Below are 20,742 nucleotides of genomic sequence, written 5' to 3'. Positions count from 1 at the left end.
TTTAACCAGCAAGTATTTAAATAAGCCATTATTCTGAAAGTTTTTTTTAAAAGGCAGGTCAAGTATCCCTACCCAATCTAGGAGGAAGAAAGGTATATACAACCCTACCAAAGCACATAAAAATTTCAAAACTCCAGTACAAGTAATTGAATTTCAAAATCAGGAAACAATTTATGTTCACTACAGATTCTTTAACCGGGTTGTCTTTCGATATAGTTATGATGTAGAAAAACTTTCTGGCAATTTCCATTTATAAAACTCAAACCTATCAATTTTTCCCAAGAAACAAACGCAGTTTTGTTTTAGAGGCATTTTATTTAGACAACTAAAAACAATTAGATGTTCAGAAACAGTGTACAATGAAAGAGAAATCAAACCAGTTACTTTATCATGTATCCCCCTCTTCTTTATAACTAAAGCAAAAAAAAGGCTTTCTGCTTTAAGGGAAAAGTCAGAAAAATAAGCCAATATATTTTCCCTCTTCATAATAACATAAACAGCTACAAGAAATCTACCTGTAATAAGAGAAATTGGATGTTGGTTTGCACATATGCATTAAAAAGACAACAGACCATCATACTACAAGAGTATAACTCCATCTGCCTTCAGCTGATACTCTTGTGTTTTCACTTATAGGTATCACCAAGTTGGTTAGTTCCAGCACTGGAGCTAATTCATATTCCTCATTATTTACTGCTCATGTTTGCCTTAAGCAGAGAGTAACTCTGGAGGCTGATGCTTTTCTCTGTTTGTTTTAGTCCATAAGTTGTGTACATCTGCCTGATGCTCAGGCCTTAACTTCAGGAGTTGAACTATAGATGGAATCTGAATTCTCTGAAGCAATTTCTTCTACAATTCAAAAACAAAAAGTCACAATAGTCAATTTAAGAAAGGAAAGAAGCAACTCTACATTTCTGTGAATGATGGGCTCAGGCCACTGAAAAAGCAATGAAGAAAGAGTTCACACACTTCCCATCAAACTCTTCTACACCATAACTTAACCTCCAAGGGGCCCCTCTTCCAGGCTAAATTTTCAGTGACTTCAACTACCTAATAAACACTGAATTAAAGTCAGATCTTTGAAAGATCTGGCTCCCTCCTTTATTTATTCCAACTTCAAACATTATTATATGATCAGAGCGCATTACAATTTGTAATTCTAGATTTGGGGAAGGGCGCTTGGTATGTAGTAAGTGCTTAACAAGCGTTAAGTAAAAACTACAATTGTAACTATTTATTTATTTTTTTTTAATTAATTAATTAATTAATTAATTTATGGCTGTGTTGGATCTTCGTTTCTGTGCGAGGGCTTTCCCTAGTTGTGGCAAGTGGGGGCCACTCTTCATCGCGGTGCGCGGGTCTCTCACTATCGCGGCCTCTCCTGTTGTGGAGCACAGGCTCCAGACGCGCAGGCTCAGCAGTTGTGGCTCACGGGCCTAGTTGCTCCGCGGCATGTGGGATCTTCCCAGACCAGGGCTCGAACCCGTGTCCCGTGCATCGGCAGGCAGATTCTCAACCACTGCGCCACCAGGGAAGCCCCTGTAACTATTTATTTATTTTGGCATCTGCCTCCTAAGTTAGACACTAAGTTCTGTAAGAGTAGCCTCATCAGTCACGTCCATAATACGTAATACATCTCCGTGGCTACTACCATGCAGTAGGTATTTAAATATTTGTCTTGTAAACATGTATATATAAATATACACATATTTAAACTTTCTATTCTTTAAGTATATGTTCATACTGAATAAATTCCCTTTGTCAATGAGTAAGCTAACATTAACACTTCAATTTTCAATCCGCCAGGACTCTACAGAAGTTAATTGTTAGTATTTACCTAGCTCCTCTTCCGCTGTCTCTGGAAAACTGATCTTCGGCTTTGCCAGCTCACCACTATCTTCTTCTATGAAAATAAAAGCAATGATGATTATGTGAATTATAATATCACTAGCAATTTCTAGCATTTAACAAGCAAGAAGAGTACGCCAAGACTATGCCAAGCGATGAGCTACAAAGCATGAGAGGAACAGCTTTCTTAATAATTGTGATTCTAAAAAAGTATGTCTTTTAGATTCATACTTTTAGATCCATACTACAACTACTCTGGGATCAATAACTAAGTATTTTTATTAAAAAACATGTCTACTAGTAAGAATCACTAAGTAGTAGTATTCAGAGATTAAATACATTTACTTATAAGTTCTTTATACTGTCCTCTAGCAAATTTTGAATTAGGTGTATTCCATTCACCAAATGATCTAGGGTAAAAATTTAGGAACAGAATATATTGTACAACAAAAAAATTTAAACCAAAGAACACAATGGATGATTTATTAGTCACGGGCTTCTCTTTGCTGTAACCATATTATATACTTTAAAATCTATAAAGACAGAAATGCTGAAACAAAATTAACAATGAAAAATGATACAAAATCATGAATAAAAATTCTTACCAGGAAGCACACATTTCCAAAGGCCGTATGTTTTTCCTACCACAGTCTGCCATAGTCTCAATGTTCCATCTTCAGAACCACTAGCATAGAGTTCTCCGTCAGGACTAAACCTCACACAGTGAATGGGACCAAAGTGTCCTTTGTAGGATTCTGAAAAAGAAGAGAAGGGCTTTTAGATAATTTAATACTTAAACATGACATTTAAGTATTGATACACTAGAGAAAATAATTGTCTACATTATTGGGAAGATGTGAAATTCATGACGGCAAAGTCAAAGAACTATACCTAATTGAAAATAAAGTGATTCTCATCACAAACTGGTTCATCATGTCTACAATATCTCTGTAAGATTAGTCCTTTGCAATCCTAGCACACACTATGGTTTCACACTGTCTCTAAAAAAAAAAAAATACAAAAAACTGAGGCATCATGTCCCAATAAAAATAAAGAAAGGGAGTAAATGAAAACCCCTCTAAAATCTACAGAAAGCAGATCTAAAGTCTGTGAATTCAATCCCCATTTCCAAATCCCAAACTCACTGTCTGTTTACTAGGGAACCAACTCTTATTATGCCTATAGAGAGCCACCAGATGGAGCTCTTTTACACACTCTGCCTCTTAATTTCCCAGCCGTCTACCTAGAGTCCACTAGTCGTTCTGTCACACAGAACATGAAGATATCGGATCAGTGATGATCCTATATGGAGTTTAAAGAGAAAATGTACAGATTAGTAGCGGTGTTGTTCTGTTTAAGGCATATCCTTAGTTATGAACTTTTCTCGCTTACTTTCTAATGCCTTATCACCTTATCAGTTTTCAAAGCTGTTTACTAGACCAGTGATCCTGTTCTGCCTCCATGTCTATTCAACTCAAGGACACTCACGCATTAGCTTCCCCCAGAGAATATCATGATCATGTTATCATGAGTGTAAAAAATTATCATGAGAATAGAAAGAATATGAGATTTTGGAATAAGAATGTCTGGGTCCAAGGTTCAGTATTCACTAATTGTGACCTCAGATACCAGGCAAATAATTTACTTCTCTTTTTCAGAGAATAAAACATGTGGCCAAAACATTCTAAAACTCTGAAAAGTGACATTAAATAAGAACAATGGCAAAGTCACTTATAGGGACTTCCCTGGTGGCGCAGTGGTTAAGAATCCACCTAGCAATGCAGGGGACACGGGTTCAATCCCTGGTCTGGGAAGATCCCACATGCCACGGAGCAACTAAGTCTGCGCATCACAACTACTGAGCCTGCACTCAAGAGCCATGAGCCACAACTACTGAGCTCAAGTGCCACAACTACTGAAGCCCGCGTGCCCTAGAGCCCACATGCCGCAACTACTGAGCCCGTGCTCCACAACAAGAAAAGCCACCACAATGAGAAGCCCGCGCACCACAATGAAGAGTAGCCCCAGCTCACCACAACTAGAGAAAGCCCACGCACAGCAACGAAGACCCAATGCAGCCAAAAATAAATAAAATTTTTTTAAAAAGTAACTTACATGCAAGCAATAAAGGATGAACCATAAACAATTAAAATAGATTCTATTTAGTCTATTCACCAAGGTTCGATTTACCCAACCCAAATCCATCAGTTTTCCCAAAGAAACAAAACATAAAATTGTCTTTTATTCTTTGTGTATAATTCTAACAAGCTGAAGTTCATTGGATGGTAAAGCAAGACAGCTAAAAACAAAGTAGCAGCTAAAAACTTGGCTGAGGTGTTAATCGCTGAAACCTAACATTTGATCAAGGTACCTACATCATCTTAAAAAAAAGTGGACAACTCACCTAATTCTTCTCCACTATTATAATCATACTTATAAAGTTTAAAATCTTCACCCCCTGCAACAAGAAATTCTTTCTCAGGATGAAGAGATGCAGAATTGATGGTTGCAGGAGCTTCAAAAGACTTAATTGGGTCCAAACTAGAAAAAAATTTAGATAATATTTATAAATTTTTAATATTTAATAAATAATACAAGGAAACAATTATACATTTAAACTGTTCCTAAACTCTGAAACTCAAGGAATAATCCAATATTCATTTGGTCAAACACAGTGATGTTAAAAAAAAAAAAAAACCCTCTAGGTGTGCAAAAAAGGGAACCCTCCTGCACTGTTGGTGGGAATGTAACTTGGTGCAGTCACTATGGAAAACAGTGTGGAGGTTCCTTAAAAAATTAAAAATACAGTTGCCATATGATCCAGCAATCCCACTCCTGGCATATATCCAGACAAAACTATAATTCAAAAAGCTACATGCACCCCTATGTTCATAGTAGCACTATTCACAATAGCCAAGACATGGAAACAACGTAAATGCCCATCAACAGATGAATGGATAAAGAAGATGTGGTACATATATACAGTGGAATACTACTCAGCCATACAAAAGAATGAAATGATGCTATTTGCAGCTACATGGATGGACCTAGAGATTATCATAGTAAGTAAGTCAGAAAGAGAAAGACAAATACCATATGATATCGCTTACATATGGAATCTAAAATATGACACAAATGAAATTACAAAACAGAAACAGACTCACAGACACAGAGCACAGACTGGTGGTCGCAGGGCAGGGAGGGAGGGACGGAGTGGGAGTCTGGGATTAGCAGATGCAAATTATTATATAAAGAATGGATAGCAACAAGGTTCTACTGTAGAGCACAGGGGACTATATTCAATATTCTGTGATAAACCATCATGGAAAAGAATATAAAGAAAGAATGTATGTATATGTATAACTGAATCACTTTGCTGTACAGCAGAAATTAACACAACCTTGTAAATCAACTATACTTCAATTTAAAAAAAAAAAGAGTAAAAACACCAAAAAAAACCCCTCTAAATAATACTAGCAAAAAGATAAAAAATTCAGAAGGATACTATGCCCAAGTGGAGTTCATCCGCAAAATACCAAGGTACTTCCACAAAGGGATATCCACATTTTGTGCAGTGAATGCCTTCCTGAAAATGACTGGGCTGGCTAATTAAAACAGTAGGGCTAATATACTGGGATTTTTGCTTTGAAAAAAATTTAATTCTGCATTGTCTAATTTTTTTAGGACAAGCATGCATTATCTTTGTAAACAGAAAAAGTTTTTACAGTAAGTAATTAATATAAAGGATTATTTGTATATTATTTTCAACTGCTGAGAATTTATAAGTTTCTGCAACAGGAAAAACCTTTAAAACTGTGAAATATAAAACTGCTAAAAATGGATCAGTTTTTAACTATCAGGCTATAAAACAATAACTAAGTCTGAGACTACAGCTACATAACAAAAATCAATGCGTAACAGTAGCTTCACCTGAACATCAATGAGTTTGGACATCGGCTCTTTTCCAGTCTAACCCTAAAAATCCTAAAAGGCTTCCAACACACAACATCAGAGTATTTCAGCTCCGAAATGTTGCCATCCTACTCCCATCATCACACACTACAAAGCATGAAAAATTAAGGCTGACTTACACAGGATCACTGAATAGCAACTTTCTGACTTAAATGTTAGTATATTTAACAGGCCAGCAAACCTCCACCACCACCATTTCAGGCAACGTTCTACAGCAGGGCTGCACGCTGCCCAAATCCAGAAGCAATGAACATAGTTGTACAATTTAATGGTTCTGAGCAATAACATTATTATTATCAATAACATTACTATTATTATCAATTCACTGTGTGTGTATGAACTCTTTTACATTCTTAATTGCTCGTCTCCATTATGACTGCCTTCTCTTTCCTTCTGCCATTCAGTGAAGCTTAGCTCTGCAAGTGGCCCTTTAGAGAAAAGGTTAGGACTGCTGGTCAGAGTATAATGTGGTATATTCCTTATGGAAATCAAGTAAGTGGCATGTTTCCTAAGAACTTTAAACACATTGCCACCCTTTGTTTTGTTTGTTTCAAACTAGTTTATTTAGGGGTTCCACTTTCACTCCTCAATACATTTTATGTATTTCTCACATGCTTCTTCACCCATTAGTTCATCTAATTCTGAAGGGTTTACTCAGTGTCGTCTTGATCTTCACAACAAGATTTACTGACAAGTCCTGGCTTTTCTGCAAGGGCTTCATTAACTTCACTTACTTCTCCTGATAGAGGAGAACAGAGTTCACTAGCAGTTTTCACACTTTACAAAGCACCAAACTCATCTTGTTTGTTCAACTTTGTTCCAACTTCAGGCAGACTACACTAGACAACATCTCCCAAAGCTTCCTGTGAAAAACTGCTGATTCCCACTGTTCCAACACCATTTTCTGTTGTCATGTTTCTCTGTGAATCTACCCACTGGAGAGCAGACTGCACAACGTGTGGAAGGCACCCACCCAGGGCCGTGGCAGGCAGGATGGGGCAGGTGACAAAGCAGCACGCGGGCTGCAGACTGCTCCCGCCATGACACTCCTAACCTTTGAACTGATAATTCTACCTACAGGATTCTCTTGTAAAGAAACATTCAAGAGATGTACCACAAATCTCACTGCAGTGTTAAAACAGGGGAACTGATACACGATTTAGTGTAATCTATGATGCAAAGCACCTAGTAAAACTGTTTGCAAAGAAGTTTAATGGCTAAGAGTATTTTAGAATAAAAAAATAAAAATTATGCTCATTAGGGTACTAGTAACTAAAGAAACAAACCAACACTAATACATACACACACACACACACACACACACACACACACACACACACACCCGAAGAAAAAAGACTAGCAAAAAATACAGCTACCACGAACCTTCTGGCTGTAGGACTGTAGGTTTTTAAAAATTATATTTTCCAAATTTTCAACATCAACATTTAATACATTTATAGTCATAAAAATTAAGTCTGTTTTTAAAAAAATCATTAGGTCTATACCATACTTGGAAGCAGAAAAAAAAAATCACTAATTTCTCTGAAATTTTAAAGTGAAATAAATAGCAGAATCAAGATCACAGAGGTTTTATAGAGTAATGAACAATATAAACTACAGCACCAGTCTAGTGATTCTTTTAAGAAAAATACTGAGTAAAAATTGGTGAATTTTACCAATAAATGTCCTAAATATCTGGAAATTAATTTGATTAATTCCTCTGATTAAAGCATACCAAATTCTTAAAAAACTCATTATTACTGGGTATGGAAACACTTCCCTCCATATTACATAACATAGGCCAAAATTTGCCTTTAAAAGAGTTAAATACCTTAGCATATGCCTTCCAATTTTTAAGTACCTTAAACTGCCCCTGTATTACCAGAAAAGGAAATGAAGGTATTTCTTAGACATACCTTACTGCACTATGAAAAGCAATAGATCGTCCATAAGTTATTACCAACATCTCTCCCTCAGGAATATATTCCATACTGCTAACAGACATATTAAAATTTAGAGATTTCACTTCTGTCATAGTAGCATGATCCCAAAGGCTGAAGAAAAAAAAAAAAAAAGAGGACAATAAGGAGGTATTTACTCATTTAAGAAAAATGCTTATAGCTTAAATTACACCTGCAGATTAACCAATGAAATAACCACAATTGTAAAACAACCTCTACTCCAACTCATAAATTACAGATGATACTGAGAAATTTTGGGTTCCCATAAAACATCAAATTATTTGGTAGCTTGTCGGTGAAATCAAAACTAATACTTTAAATATACTTCCCAAATGATTCAGCAAAACTGTGCTATTAAGACACTCCTAATCAATTTCAGCGTTGCTCTAAATAATGGTTCTTACACTCGATTTTTGTGAGTCTGATAGTTATCTTTCCACAGAAAAATAATTAGGTGTCAGCTCACAAAACTGTGTATAGGGCTTCCCTGGTGGCGCAGTGGTTGAGAATCTGCCTGCCAATGCAGGGGACACAGGTTCGAGCCCTGGTCTGGGAAGATCCCACATGCCGCGGAGCAACTAGGCCCGTGAGCCACAACTACTGAGCCTGCACGTCTGGAGCCTGTGCTCCGCAACGAGAGGCCGCGACAGTGAGAGGCCCGCGCACCGCGATGAAGAGTGGCCCCCGCTCGCCGCAACTGGAGAAAGCCCTCGCACAGAAACAAAGACCCAACCCAGCCAAAAATTAATTAATTAATTAATTTAAAAAAAAATCAATGCTTAAAAAAAAAAACTGTGTATAGAATTTCAGGGGTTTACTGGACACCCTATGGCCAGCCTGCCCACTGACCCGGGTTAAGAGCATCTGCTTATAAAGGTGTCAGTAGTCTTAACTGTCTTGTGAATTCTGCTCTATGTTTATAACAGTAAATGGATAGCTTCAGAAAAATCTGACCCCTGCACAGCCAAAGTTGTAATGTTCAGACACAATGCTTCCTACATAGTAGTTATAAAAAACTTTCAAATATAAGCTCTAAGGTCAAATATTTTTCAAACTTTAAATTATTAAAGAAAAATTACTTACCGAACAGTTTTATCATCAGCTGAAAGGATCTGTTGATCCTCACTGCACCACAGAGCCTTTTTAATACCAGAGGTATGACCACTGATTTCCTTAGGTTCTTTAGATGAAACAATTTAAAATACATTTGTTAATATTTGATTTTTAAAACTAAGCAATATTTGAACAACTATGTAAAAAGAAAAGAAAAACTATGTTTTAAATTAGACTGCAACTTTTCAAAGCCCACCACAATTTAAACTTGATGTTTACCTAGGATACATTCAGTTTTTCTATACTTAAACAAAAATGTATCTGCATGACAAGGAACCCAAGAACTACACGTGCAGATGGGACTGAATACACCACTCCCTCCAGCCTACTTTTCTGCTTTTGAAAGCACTGTTGTACTTCAGTGAAATAAAAGAATAACTAAGGTGGCATAATTTAATAAGAATATGGACCCAGGAACAAGACAGCCTGAGCTAATTCAAGTGCTATCACTAATGCTAGGACCCTCTTCCAAGCCACTGTTGGCAGAGCAAAGCATCAAAAAGGTGGGAACCTGTCTCTGTTCGAGACTTTCCAAACACTTAAAAAACAAAACAAAACCACTTGTTACCTCTGGGCAAAAGCAGAAGTTGGAGGCAATACCATTCAACACAACTTTGACTTTGGGCAAGTCACTTAACCTTTTGAAGACTACATTTCTTCACTTGGAAACTGGATTAACAACAGTTACTATACCTTGGATTTGAGTATAAGAATCAAATGAGAATATACATTCAAAGTTTCTTTTTTTTTTTTTTTTTTTGCCTTTTAAAAAAAATACAGAGTTACTAGAGGTATTTCACATTAAATTCCCCCAAGCGACAATATCTCTATTCCCAAAGTTCTCTGTGTGGGAATTTGGAGGCTGGCCAGTGGTGGATATGTCCAAAGAGACAACACTACACCAGTACTACGATCCCAACTTACTCTTTGGCTGCATGATGTTTGAGTGGATAGCAAGAGCTGAATGCAAAACACAGACAGACACTGCTATCAAGACACAGATGAAAACCATGCACACGTTACAGCAGCCATCATCTAAAGTTTCTAATCAGGTTTCTGACAGACAGTAAAAGCTCAGTTAATTGCTCCTTTCCAATGCAAGACAGTGGAAGAGCCACTTTCAAAAGGCAGCTTTGAGAAAGGTAAAAGAAGACGAAATATGTCTACCTGAGCCCTGAACTATCTTGCTGAGTCAGATAGATACACTGATTCAGTGAGGTCAGAGTAGTTTGCTATGTTTTGGCATAAAGTTATTAGAGAGAATGAAGAAAAAAATTACCAGGTGCCAAAGGATAATAATCCACAAAGGTAGTTTGTTTCCTGACCTTAGAAGTACTTTTAGAAAAGACATTTCGAGAACAACTGCTTAATTTCCAATGTAGCTTTGACTTTCTTACAAACTTCTAAAGTTTATTAAGAATAAACAGTAGTATCCAAGATACAAAATTTAAGAACCCAACTAATATATAATAAATAAAACAAAGTTCTTTTTGTCATATTTTGGTAGCTTTTAAAATACATAGTATGTGACTAGAAAAGCACTGAAATACTACAAAATAGAGGTGAATGTCTGACTAGGGAAGAAAAGGTATGTCTTACAACTTCTGTGCAATGAGAGAATTCATAAAGGAAATGATAGATTTTACCACCCAATTTTTTAAAATGTGCATACCATAAACCTCACTGACAAAATTTAAAAGCAAATGACTAAAGAGAATACAATAAAGAAACTTTAAAATGAGTAATAAAAAGATGTACAGGTACTTAGTTCACAAAAGAAGTAGTACATTAAAATGGTATTCAACAGTATTTTAATCTCATGAATAACTTTTCAAGTGCACATTAATAAGACAGAATCATTTTTCTTCTATTAAATTGGCAAAGATAAAGCTAGTTATCAGTGTTTGCTAGAACAAGTTAGCCATAGATACATTTTTATACTTCACTGGAGGGCCCCTTGGTAGTATCTATCAGTGGCTTCCAAGCGTACCTCCTTTTTGTCCCAACAATTCTATTTCTATGTAGGTATCCTACAGAAACAATTGTGGAAGTATATGCAACTGTAAGGATGTTGAGCACAACACTGCTTATAATCTTTAAAATTTGTAAATAACCAAATAAGCCATAATAGGAGACTGGCTAGTTCACTTATCCACAGAATAGAGAGCCATACAGTCATTAGAAAGAATGAATAGAATATTTAAAGACATGAAAAAACTATTACAGATTTTTAAAATTCTTCTGAATAGCTAATATACCCATGTGGTTAAAAAATCTAAGTATGCATACACACTGAGAATTCTTACCCTTCTCACCTTCTACAGGTAATAACCACTCCTAACCAAAAGGTAGTTAACACTGTTACGCACCTTTTTAGACTTAGTATCGTGATAAAAATTTACCATGATAATTTTTTAAATTGTAGGAAGGCTATACAAGCACAATGTAGTAAATAAATCAATATTTCAAAAGATATCTGCATTAAAAAAGAACTGGAAAAACATGAACCAAAAGCTAAAGACGTTATCAGCAATTAATAATGCTGGATGATGGATTATATTTTAATTTTTTTCTTTGTGACTATCTTTATTTTCCTAATTTGAGTACTAAATATGAATTCCTTTAATCAGGAAATGTTACTTAAATTAAAAGAAAACAAAACCACAAATACGTATAAATTACACTTACCTGCTTCAGGTTTGTTCAAGTCATATATGCGTAACAGTTTATCCTGTCCCCCGGTTAACAAGTAATTACTGTCCTGAAAACACACATAAGTAAAATCTTACTAGATTAAAGATTTTAAAAGCTACATCTCTTTGAAACTTCTTCAACACCAAACAGAATCCAAATAAGGCTCACAGATGTCACAAGGAGATGCATACAGACCAATTACTCCTGAGAAAATACTGTACAGCATTTATTTTTCTCATAATAGCCAAAGCCCTGTAAGCTTCCCAGTTCAAATGTCATACCACCTCCACACGGCTTCTCTTAGTCGGCCCTGATCTGGCTGCCTACTGAGGAGTACATCTGTGATGATCTCAAATTTATCCTCTCCCTTCTGAAAGTGGCTGGGAAACATTATTTGGGCTTTTTAGATGTTTGTTGCTATTGTTGAAGTACTGATACAAGAGTTCCAGGGTTCTTAAAAGCCTCATAGGATCAACTAAGACAAAATACAGTTGAGCTGAACAACGAAGGGATCAGGGGACCCACCCTCCACACAGTCGAAAATCCACGTATAAGTAATAGTCAGCCCTCTATACATGTGGTTCCTCCCACGTGCAGTTCCTCCACATCCGCAGATTCCACAACTGTGGACCATGTCATACTGCAGTATGCGGTATTTATCAGTGAAAAAATCCATGTTAAGTGGACCTAGACAGTTTAAACCTGTGTCATTCAAGAGTCAACTGTAAAGGTGTACGGTTTAATCTACAGTCAAATCAAATATAAGCCAATGTACACCAAATATTCCCCCAGAAAACCAAATATACAAACCAATCAAATATAAAACCACTGTCATATCCTATAATAACAGCAATTTAACTTCCTAAAACAAATTCCATTTTCTGATACCTGCGTAAAATCCACAGACTTGACAATGTGTTTATGAGCCAGGGTCATCAATTCATCTCCTGAGACAGCATCCCACACTTTGCTAAAAATGAAAAGTAAAATTAAAAGATAAACATGGTAATTTTGACAATTAATTACCAAATAAGTTAGATATTTGAAATGTTATATAACTACATTATAAGGTAAAAACGATATAACAATCTAATTTTGACAATGGAAAATATCAAATTTTAAGTAAACAAGTTTCATGAACCAATCCATCCTTACTTCCATTTTAGCCTGTAGCCATAATATCCTTTTAGCAAGACTGTAAACATTTTAACCAGTTCAGTTTCACCTTTCCCATTTTTTTCTCTATTCTTTACTCTCATGTACATGAGAAACAAGAAATGAAAAACAAGAAATCCTTTAGAAGAATTTTACAGGAGAATGAAAAGCCTTGACAGAGGTTACATGAAATTTTAAATCAAGACAGTAGAGAAGAAAATATTCTCCCCATCTCTTCCTCAAAGGTGACTCTTAAATTCTCAAATCCTAGTCCAATTAACTTCCACACAAAGTAACAGCCTTTGATTATATAATGCTAATGTTGAGACGATTTTAAATCTCTCAACTGTTATTTTCCCTAACCTATCCCAACCCAAAATATATATGTGATTACACACACATACATATGTGTGTATATATGTTGGGGGATAATGATGAAATAATAGTTCACAAAAATACTGTAAGGGGTTCCCCAAATAAAAAAGCTTTAACAGTAGAGAAGAAGAAAAAAAAAAACAATTCATTTTAGGTCAGAAGAGGTCATTGAAAAGTAAACAAGAAAACTTTCCACGCAGGAAAAGAAACTGTTATGAGGAACAAGCTACGCTCCCTAAAGATTTCCATTTTAATGTAACTGACATTTACTTTTAGGAAAGAAGTGAACAATGAAATAATGGAGAAAGAAAAACAGAGAAAAGCAAGGAGTATCTTTTCTTCATTTACTCATTAAACACACAATAAATACATCAAGTATGTCACTCTAGACTCAGTACTAGGGCACAAAAGGGAGAAAAAAAATGATCCCAAAGAAAGTTCCTGCCTTAGTAGAGCATTAGCTTTAGCTGAGATGAAAAAAAAAATCCATTAAATAATACATTTAAGAAATATAATTAAATGACAAACACACATGACTATAGAAACACAAACAAAAAACACACCACTAATTACGCCAGAAAGTCCAGAAAATCTAAACATAAAAACCTGTAGCCTTAAAGAGCACGTAGAAATATGCCAGGGGAAAAAAAAGGGAAAGGCCATTGTAGATAAGCATTAATAGCATGTGCAACGGTAAAGAAACATGAACCATCTAACAGGAATAAATGCTGATGATGCAATAGAAATTGTAAATTTCTTGCAAATTATATACTTGAGTCATGAGTGGCTGAGTAAATATGTTCTGAGAGAAACAATATCAACTATGAGTGGTACTGCTACTAAACTCTCAAATATTCTCTTTGCACAGGAAACCTGTTCTAATCTCTCCCACTTCCAATTCAACTCTCTTGGTCCAACGCTACTTTCCCAACCTCATTTTGTATTATTTCTCCTTATCTAGTCACACCAGATTATAGACCATTCCTCAAACAAGCCATGTATTTTCTTCCAGGCTCCTCTGTCTTTGTTCATATTGTTCTATTAAGCATGTATTTTACATTCTTAGCTATCATAGTTCTACTCATCCTCAGGGTTCATCGCAAATGGTATCTTTTCACTAAACCTTCTATTTATCTCGCCTCCATTAACCATTCCTTTCTGTTTTTTCCTTTTACTTTTGTTTACATATGCTTACTCTTAATCACAGGGAAATCAGTGATAAGAGTTCACAAAGATTAGACTGCTGCAATAACAGAAGGTGTCAAAAGTGAAGAAAACATCAAATATACCTGAAATCTCTATCCTGTTCACATGATGCCATGTCTCAAAGGAACTCTGGGCAATGTCCTTAGAAATACTAATTTCAAGTATATTCAATCATCTTCCCCAAACTCCTTAAAATCTTAATATGCTGCTTAGACCATGTCCATTCACTGGTGAGGAGGAAAGCACCGGTGTGACTGTAGTAGTATCATCCAGAAGGCCCACGTATCTAGCTGTTTTCCTCCTATTTGGAAACACTAGTAAAATTGAGTCCGACACTCTCGACAGAGCATGTTCTATTCACTTGTACTAGATCTACTTAAGCACTCTCTGGACAGAGCACAGGCATCTTCTTTACGTTTGGCACTCTCCAGATGAAGACAGTAGAGGGACTGAGAAGAGGATCAGGAGATGTAGTGCTAACATTAGCTCTATGAATTAAAAGATATAAAGAGGATGGTGTTTCAGGGACAGTGTACACATCAGCTGACTCGACTGCCAGAATTACCTCAAGTTAACATTCTAAACTGACCCACGGACCGGCTCTGCTGAATGTATTTTCTCCACAAGAAACAGGAACAAAATTATCCTTTAGATAAACATGAAATTAATGAATTTTCTGAGAAACCTAAGAATGAGGGAACAAAAACAATCACCTAAAAATAATTTATACCAACTATGATTAATCAGGTAAGCTGGGGAGCTCTTTAGTTGGGTCAAGTTCCATAACAGCAGACCCCATACAAGTCATTAAAAGAGAAGAATATACACAAAGAATGCACACACTCCCACACCTCACAGACAGACACAGAGCAATTGAAGGGTAAGACTCAGCGTCCATTAACCGAGTACCTACTATGTAACAGACACTATGCTAGACTCCAGGCATGTAAGTGGTGAAAGATCTCTCTGATTTGCACCAAAATCAGACTTACACTCATTTTACAGATGTGAAAACCGAAGTTTAAGAAGCATCCCATGATCAAACTGAAAATACACACCATGGCTAGCACAGGAACTCAGGCCTGGCTAATGTAAATGCTTACATCTTTCCCACTATATGATGGCACCTGAGAGCCTTAACTGAGGGGGAAAAAACCCAAAACTACTCCCTCTTGTTATTTAAATCTACTCAAACTTCCTTGCATGAAACCAAAAGGTTTCATGGCTTTAGCACAGAAGTTCCAAAATAACACATGATTTTGGTCTAGTAGGGGTGGTAGCTACCAGTGTTACCTTACACATGTAACACTTACATAGTTATTAGATTTTAGGCAATATTCTAAATATTAGAAACATATCAACTTATTTAATATTCACAACCAGAGGTAGGCACTATTACTATTCTCATTAGTATAGATGATGAAACTGAAAAAAAAGAGATTAAATAAAGTTCACAAGGTCACAGAGCTATTAAAGGATGGAGCCAGGGTTCAAACACAGACAATATGGCCCCAGCATTCATGTTTTTCATAACCACTTGTAAACATAGACCCTGAGACCCGAAACGTTAAGAAAGCACAAAAGCAACACTCAATACCCATACACAGACATGTCCTCAAATGAATGGTTTGGGCTATTAATGCTGTTAGTGACCTAAACAAAGATAGCTGTGCCTCTGGCAGCAAGATAAAATCCTGAATACTCTTTTCAGAACTCTCTTAAGTATTTAAACTGCCATATTTTTCACACCCTTTCCTCTCTCCATTTCAGAGTAATTATCACATGAACAGTAATTTCTATCTAATGCACTTTATTCTTTTCCAGAGGACTGGCATTACAATTTGGCTAAATGTACAAACCAGGAGTCTTCACGGATTTTACAGAGATGGGCATCCTTCCTAACAAGCTTTTGCACAGGTCTCTTAAAGATCAGAACAAGACCATCTGTCAAGCAGGAGGAGAGAAAGCATTTTGCTCATGTAATTAACATTGTTAGGGCCAGATAACACAGAACTGAGACTAACAGAAATATATTTGTCCAGAACTGCAATTCAAAAGCTTGTCTCTTTTAATGCTAATGTCTATAGTGTCTAAGATCTTGTTACATTTATTACCTAATTATATTTAACTCAAAATACCACTTTATTTACTATTAACTTACCACCAAACTGGGACCTAGTTTCAATAATGACATTTTTAAAATCCACTTACCAAATATCTGAAATCTAGAGCTTTTAATTCCAATTTTCTATCTCTGTTATAAAATCAATGACATTCATTCCCAATGACAATGTTCCTACTGGACGGAGCAAACAACAAACTTTGGAGGAGTTAAAGGGAAAAAAAAAAAAAAAGCTGAACTCATGGCAGACACAAATGTCTCAGAAACAAAACCAAGATCTATAATTCGTCCATTCTTTATCCTTCTACCTTAGGAAACTTCCTTAAGTTATTTATTTGACAAACATAAAGTACTGAACAAACCAGGGATACAAAAAAATATAAAACATGGCCCCTGGTCTCAAAAAGCAATGACACTGAAGTCAATAAGTACTGTAAGAGCCAGAAGTTTAACACAGGGAACAGTGTGAGCAAAAAGAAGGAATGGGCACCTTCACCTTCCAACACTCCACAAGTCTTCCTTGTCTGAGAATCACTTTTACTTCCTATTTTTCACCTCCCATAATTAACAATCAAAGGAGTCTCTGTCACATTATAAGCACACATGCTGACATCTACAGCAACATTTGACCTGAAGCTGTTGACATTAAAGGACTGACATAAAACCAAGCAGTTCCTTATTTTATCAGAATTTCATACAATCACAACAGGGCAGCGTGCAAAGCCTTACAATGGTTATTCATGAACATAATAACATCTATTCATTGAAGACACAGAAAAAAAGTTCATACTGACATTTATAACTTCTCTTACTGCTCTCTCATCATCTCAAATTTAATCCCACATAAGCATGGGATTATATCTCCCTCTCCTTATTTTAAAAATTTTATTTTTAAAAACTTACATACAGTAAAACTAACTCCATGATATAGAGGTCTACGAGTTTCAACAAATATGTAGTCATGTATCCACCACTCAATCAATCTGCCTTCATTTTTCATAATAAACTTAGTATGTTTAATTTGCTTAATACAAAGGAGCAACAAACACATTTACAATTGCTCCTTAGTGTGAAATTCTGTTTAAAAAAAAAAAAAAAAAAAAAATCAACAAGACCACTTTTACTCTCCAGAGCCTCAAATCTATTAATAGAGTATTACATGTGCAACAGCCCTTGACATTGCCTACCTTAGTTTAAGCATTTAAGTGCCTGCTAAATCACGAACACAATTAGGAACTGGAGGTACCAAGGTTATATATGACACGTGCTCAGATGGGGAAAGTGGGTCACCGCAAATCACTTTAATAACATATGCAAACGCCAAAAATCAGAATAGGTAAGGTGTATTCTGGCAACAATATTAGTATAACTAGACAGTGGGGCATACGGCGTGCAGTGCCAGATGATGATAATGATGAACTAGGATGAGACCAAATTTTCAAGAGCCAACAAGTGAAATTTAACCTTTAGGCCAGTGGTTAAAGGCTGCACATCAGAATCACCTAGAACTTCAAGGAAGGAAAAGAACTGATGTTCGGGACTGCACCCCCAGACCAACTAAATCAGAATTTCTAGACACATGCATCTGAGTATTTTAAAAGCTTCTAATGTACACCCAAGATCATGGAGCACTGACAAAGCACAGGGAAGACAAGAAGATCATGAGATAGAGAAGTGACATGATGATATTTGTATCTGTGTTCAGGAACACAACTGGCGGCACCAGGGAGGATGAACACATGGGAAAGGACAAGTGGTAGGGACCTGCACTAAAACGGCAGTGGCCGAGGCATAAGAAACAATGTGGTCAGGAAACATTCTGCTGGTAGAATCAACAAAGAAGATGATAATCTAGATGGAAGGGAAAAATCAAGAATGATTAAGATTTCAGCCTTAAAAAACTTAAAAAATGAAGAATAATTGAGTTGCAGAGTTTTAAATATGTCTAACAAAAATGAGAGTGAAATTGGGCTAAAAACGTGGGGTCATTAGCCCTAGGAAGTCATAGGAGTTAATGATACCACTCAGCCAACACATGTGGAGCAGTATTTGGAAGCATGACCACCAACATTCATTATCTGAAGTGTCTGTTAATAATGCAGATTCCTGGGTCCCAACCCAGACATACAGAATTTAGTTATTTAAGTCTCTGAACATTTTGAGAACCATTTAAGAGAAAGAAGCAGGCAGGATCAGGGTGGAATTTTGGTGAGATCAAACACCATGTGTTCTATATGGCAGGCAGTGAGAATTCCATGAATAACTTTTATTGAAGTTTTGATCATTTCTGAACACAATCCACAGACAACTCCAAAGGTGGCCATTTTTGGCGGCACTTACGCTGTGAAATCTGCAGCTGCTGTAGCTGCTTTGGTGGCGTCCTTATTTAATGTTGCACCCCAAACAGCACCCTTATGACCCAAAAATGTTCCAATCCAGTCTCCTGTATCTCCCTGGCGTAGCATAGGTTTACCATCTAAAAGATATTTAAGAAGACATGTGATTTAGAAGTTTAGATTACTTAAAATCTAAGATTCAAACATAAAATGATCATATTGAAAAACAAAGTGGAAAACTGCTTTTGTTGTCTATCTATTCTCACTCACAGGAGACGTCCAGGAACGTCCAGAAATAAATTAACTGAAAAACCGAGCTGGACATTCTCTTTGGGAAGCATTTGTAATTCGGTGAGAAGACTACTGATCTGCGTCAAAACAATCTAGATTCGCGTCTTATTTTGGACAAACTTCTTAACAGTAAGCCTCAGCTTCCATTTGAAAAATGAAAAATGGAAATGAAAAATTCCATACAACAAAACAATATCCTATGAGATAATAGGAGTAGCGAGTCTTTGTAAACTAAGGTGTAAAACAAGGCCTGGCCTAGTTTCTGAATTCCCCGAATCCTTGAAAGATTATTTACGGTGTCTGTTGGCCGGGGCGTCTAGGCAAGTGCACAGTTCAGCTTCTCCAGAAATAGCAATAAAGCTAAAATGAGAGACCTTGGTTAGGGCCATTACTTAGCAAAGCCCCTCGGCGTCAGCTGAGGAAACCCTAACACTACTCCTCTCCCCATCAGCCCACCGTGGGCCCTAACCTCAAAAGCTGCGAGAGCCGCAGTCCGCTCGGCAAAGGGGAATGCCGGCCCCAGTCCCTTTCCGCCCAGTCCCAGCCGTCAGGGGCCCGATCAGCGGCCCTGCTCACCTTTGCAAGCGCTGATCAGGAAATAGCCGTAAGGCGTGATGCCACTGAAGGCCAGATCCACCACGGGCCGCGTGTGGCCCGAGCAGGTGAGCGGCGTCTGCCTCATTGCCATGGCGGCTACGAGCCGTGCGATCCGGCGGGGGAGCCGAGGGTCGTCTGGTCTTTTCTCTCCTCCGTGGCACCGCCTCCGCCTCCTCAAGGCCCCCGCCCTGACTCTGGGGTTGAGCCGGGAAACGGGAAAAGGCCAATCCGGTGGCCCCGAGGTCAGAAAAGGGTTAGGGACGGGTCAGGGAGTCTGCGACGGACGACCGACCGCCGTCGAGGGAGGGAGAGGGAGGGAGGAGAGTAGGGGAGGGGGAGAACCGCAGAACCGGCGGCCACGACCCACACCGTCCACACCGGTACCGACAGGAAGTGACGACACCAAAGACGCTGAGCGTCCGCCGGAAGTGACGATCCGGCGGGAAGGCGGGTTCGCCAGGGAGAAGAGGCTTAGTGGAGCCAGAAGGAAGGCAGCGCGCAGGCGTGAGATCAGCGTTCGTTGAGCACGTGACGCTGGCCCTGCGCCCGCTACGCACGGCGCCTGCCGGCGCTTTAGGCTCTGAATCAAAGTCCCGGCGGCCAACTCTGAGCGGTCAGTCGCGGCCTTGCTGTTCTCGGGCGGAATTCGCGGGGGGGCGAAAGCGGGTTCTTCTCCGCTCAGACCCTGAACCTGGCGGCCCATGTGGATTACGCACCGAGCAGTCCAACCAGTTGGACTGTGCTGAGTATCAGAATATTTAAGTTGAACAACCAGAGTTGTACCCAGCGGCGGCCCAAACCTGCGAACACTAAGAACTTTTTTTTCAATCTTTACTGACAATTATATAGGCAGCTCCTCCGGGATTGTCTACAAGGCCCTTAAGAAAAGTGCTTTCCCCAGCCACCCCTAATGCTGTGTAACACTCCTCCATTGCTAGTGTTTTAGAAGTGTTATGTAACTTTGAAGACAGTTAAATTCAAATTACTTTTTGTTTTGAGGACTTCGGAGGACTCTAGAGCAGTGGTCCTCAAAGTTTTGGATGAAATACCCACATCAATAAAACTTGAGTCC

The 20,742-nt window shown here is 37.7% G+C and overlaps 1 protein-coding gene and 1 non-coding gene across 2 annotated transcripts; both read right to left on the bottom strand.

The window, feature by feature from the left end:
* Nucleotides 1-295: 295 nt before the first annotated feature.
* STRAP (serine/threonine kinase receptor associated protein) lies at nt 296-20,089 on the bottom strand. Its single transcript, XM_059935374.1, has 10 exons — nt 19,650-20,089; nt 18,787-18,922; nt 12,477-12,558; nt 11,583-11,655; nt 8,865-8,961; nt 7,737-7,874; nt 4,253-4,389; nt 2,454-2,603; nt 1,838-1,903; nt 296-849 (listed from the first exon to the last, which is right to left on the bottom strand). The coding sequence occupies exons 1-10, from the start codon at nt 19,759-19,761 to the stop codon at nt 788-790; spliced, it is 1,053 nt and encodes a 350-aa protein (XP_059791357.1). The 5' UTR covers nt 19,762-20,089; the 3' UTR covers nt 296-787.
* LOC132373835 (small nucleolar RNA SNORA23) lies at nt 9,736-9,920 on the bottom strand. Its single transcript, XR_009505496.1, has one exon. It is a non-coding gene; the product is annotated as a small nucleolar RNA SNORA23 (small nucleolar RNA).
* Nucleotides 20,090-20,742: the final 653 nt, after the last annotated feature.

The sequence above is a fragment of the Balaenoptera ricei genome, chromosome 10 (assembly GCF_028023285.1).
Source record: "Balaenoptera ricei isolate mBalRic1 chromosome 10, mBalRic1.hap2, whole genome shotgun sequence".
Classification (NCBI taxonomy): Eukaryota; Metazoa; Chordata; class Mammalia; order Artiodactyla; family Balaenopteridae; genus Balaenoptera; species Balaenoptera ricei.
This window is presented reverse-complemented; position numbering and strand designations above follow the sequence as displayed.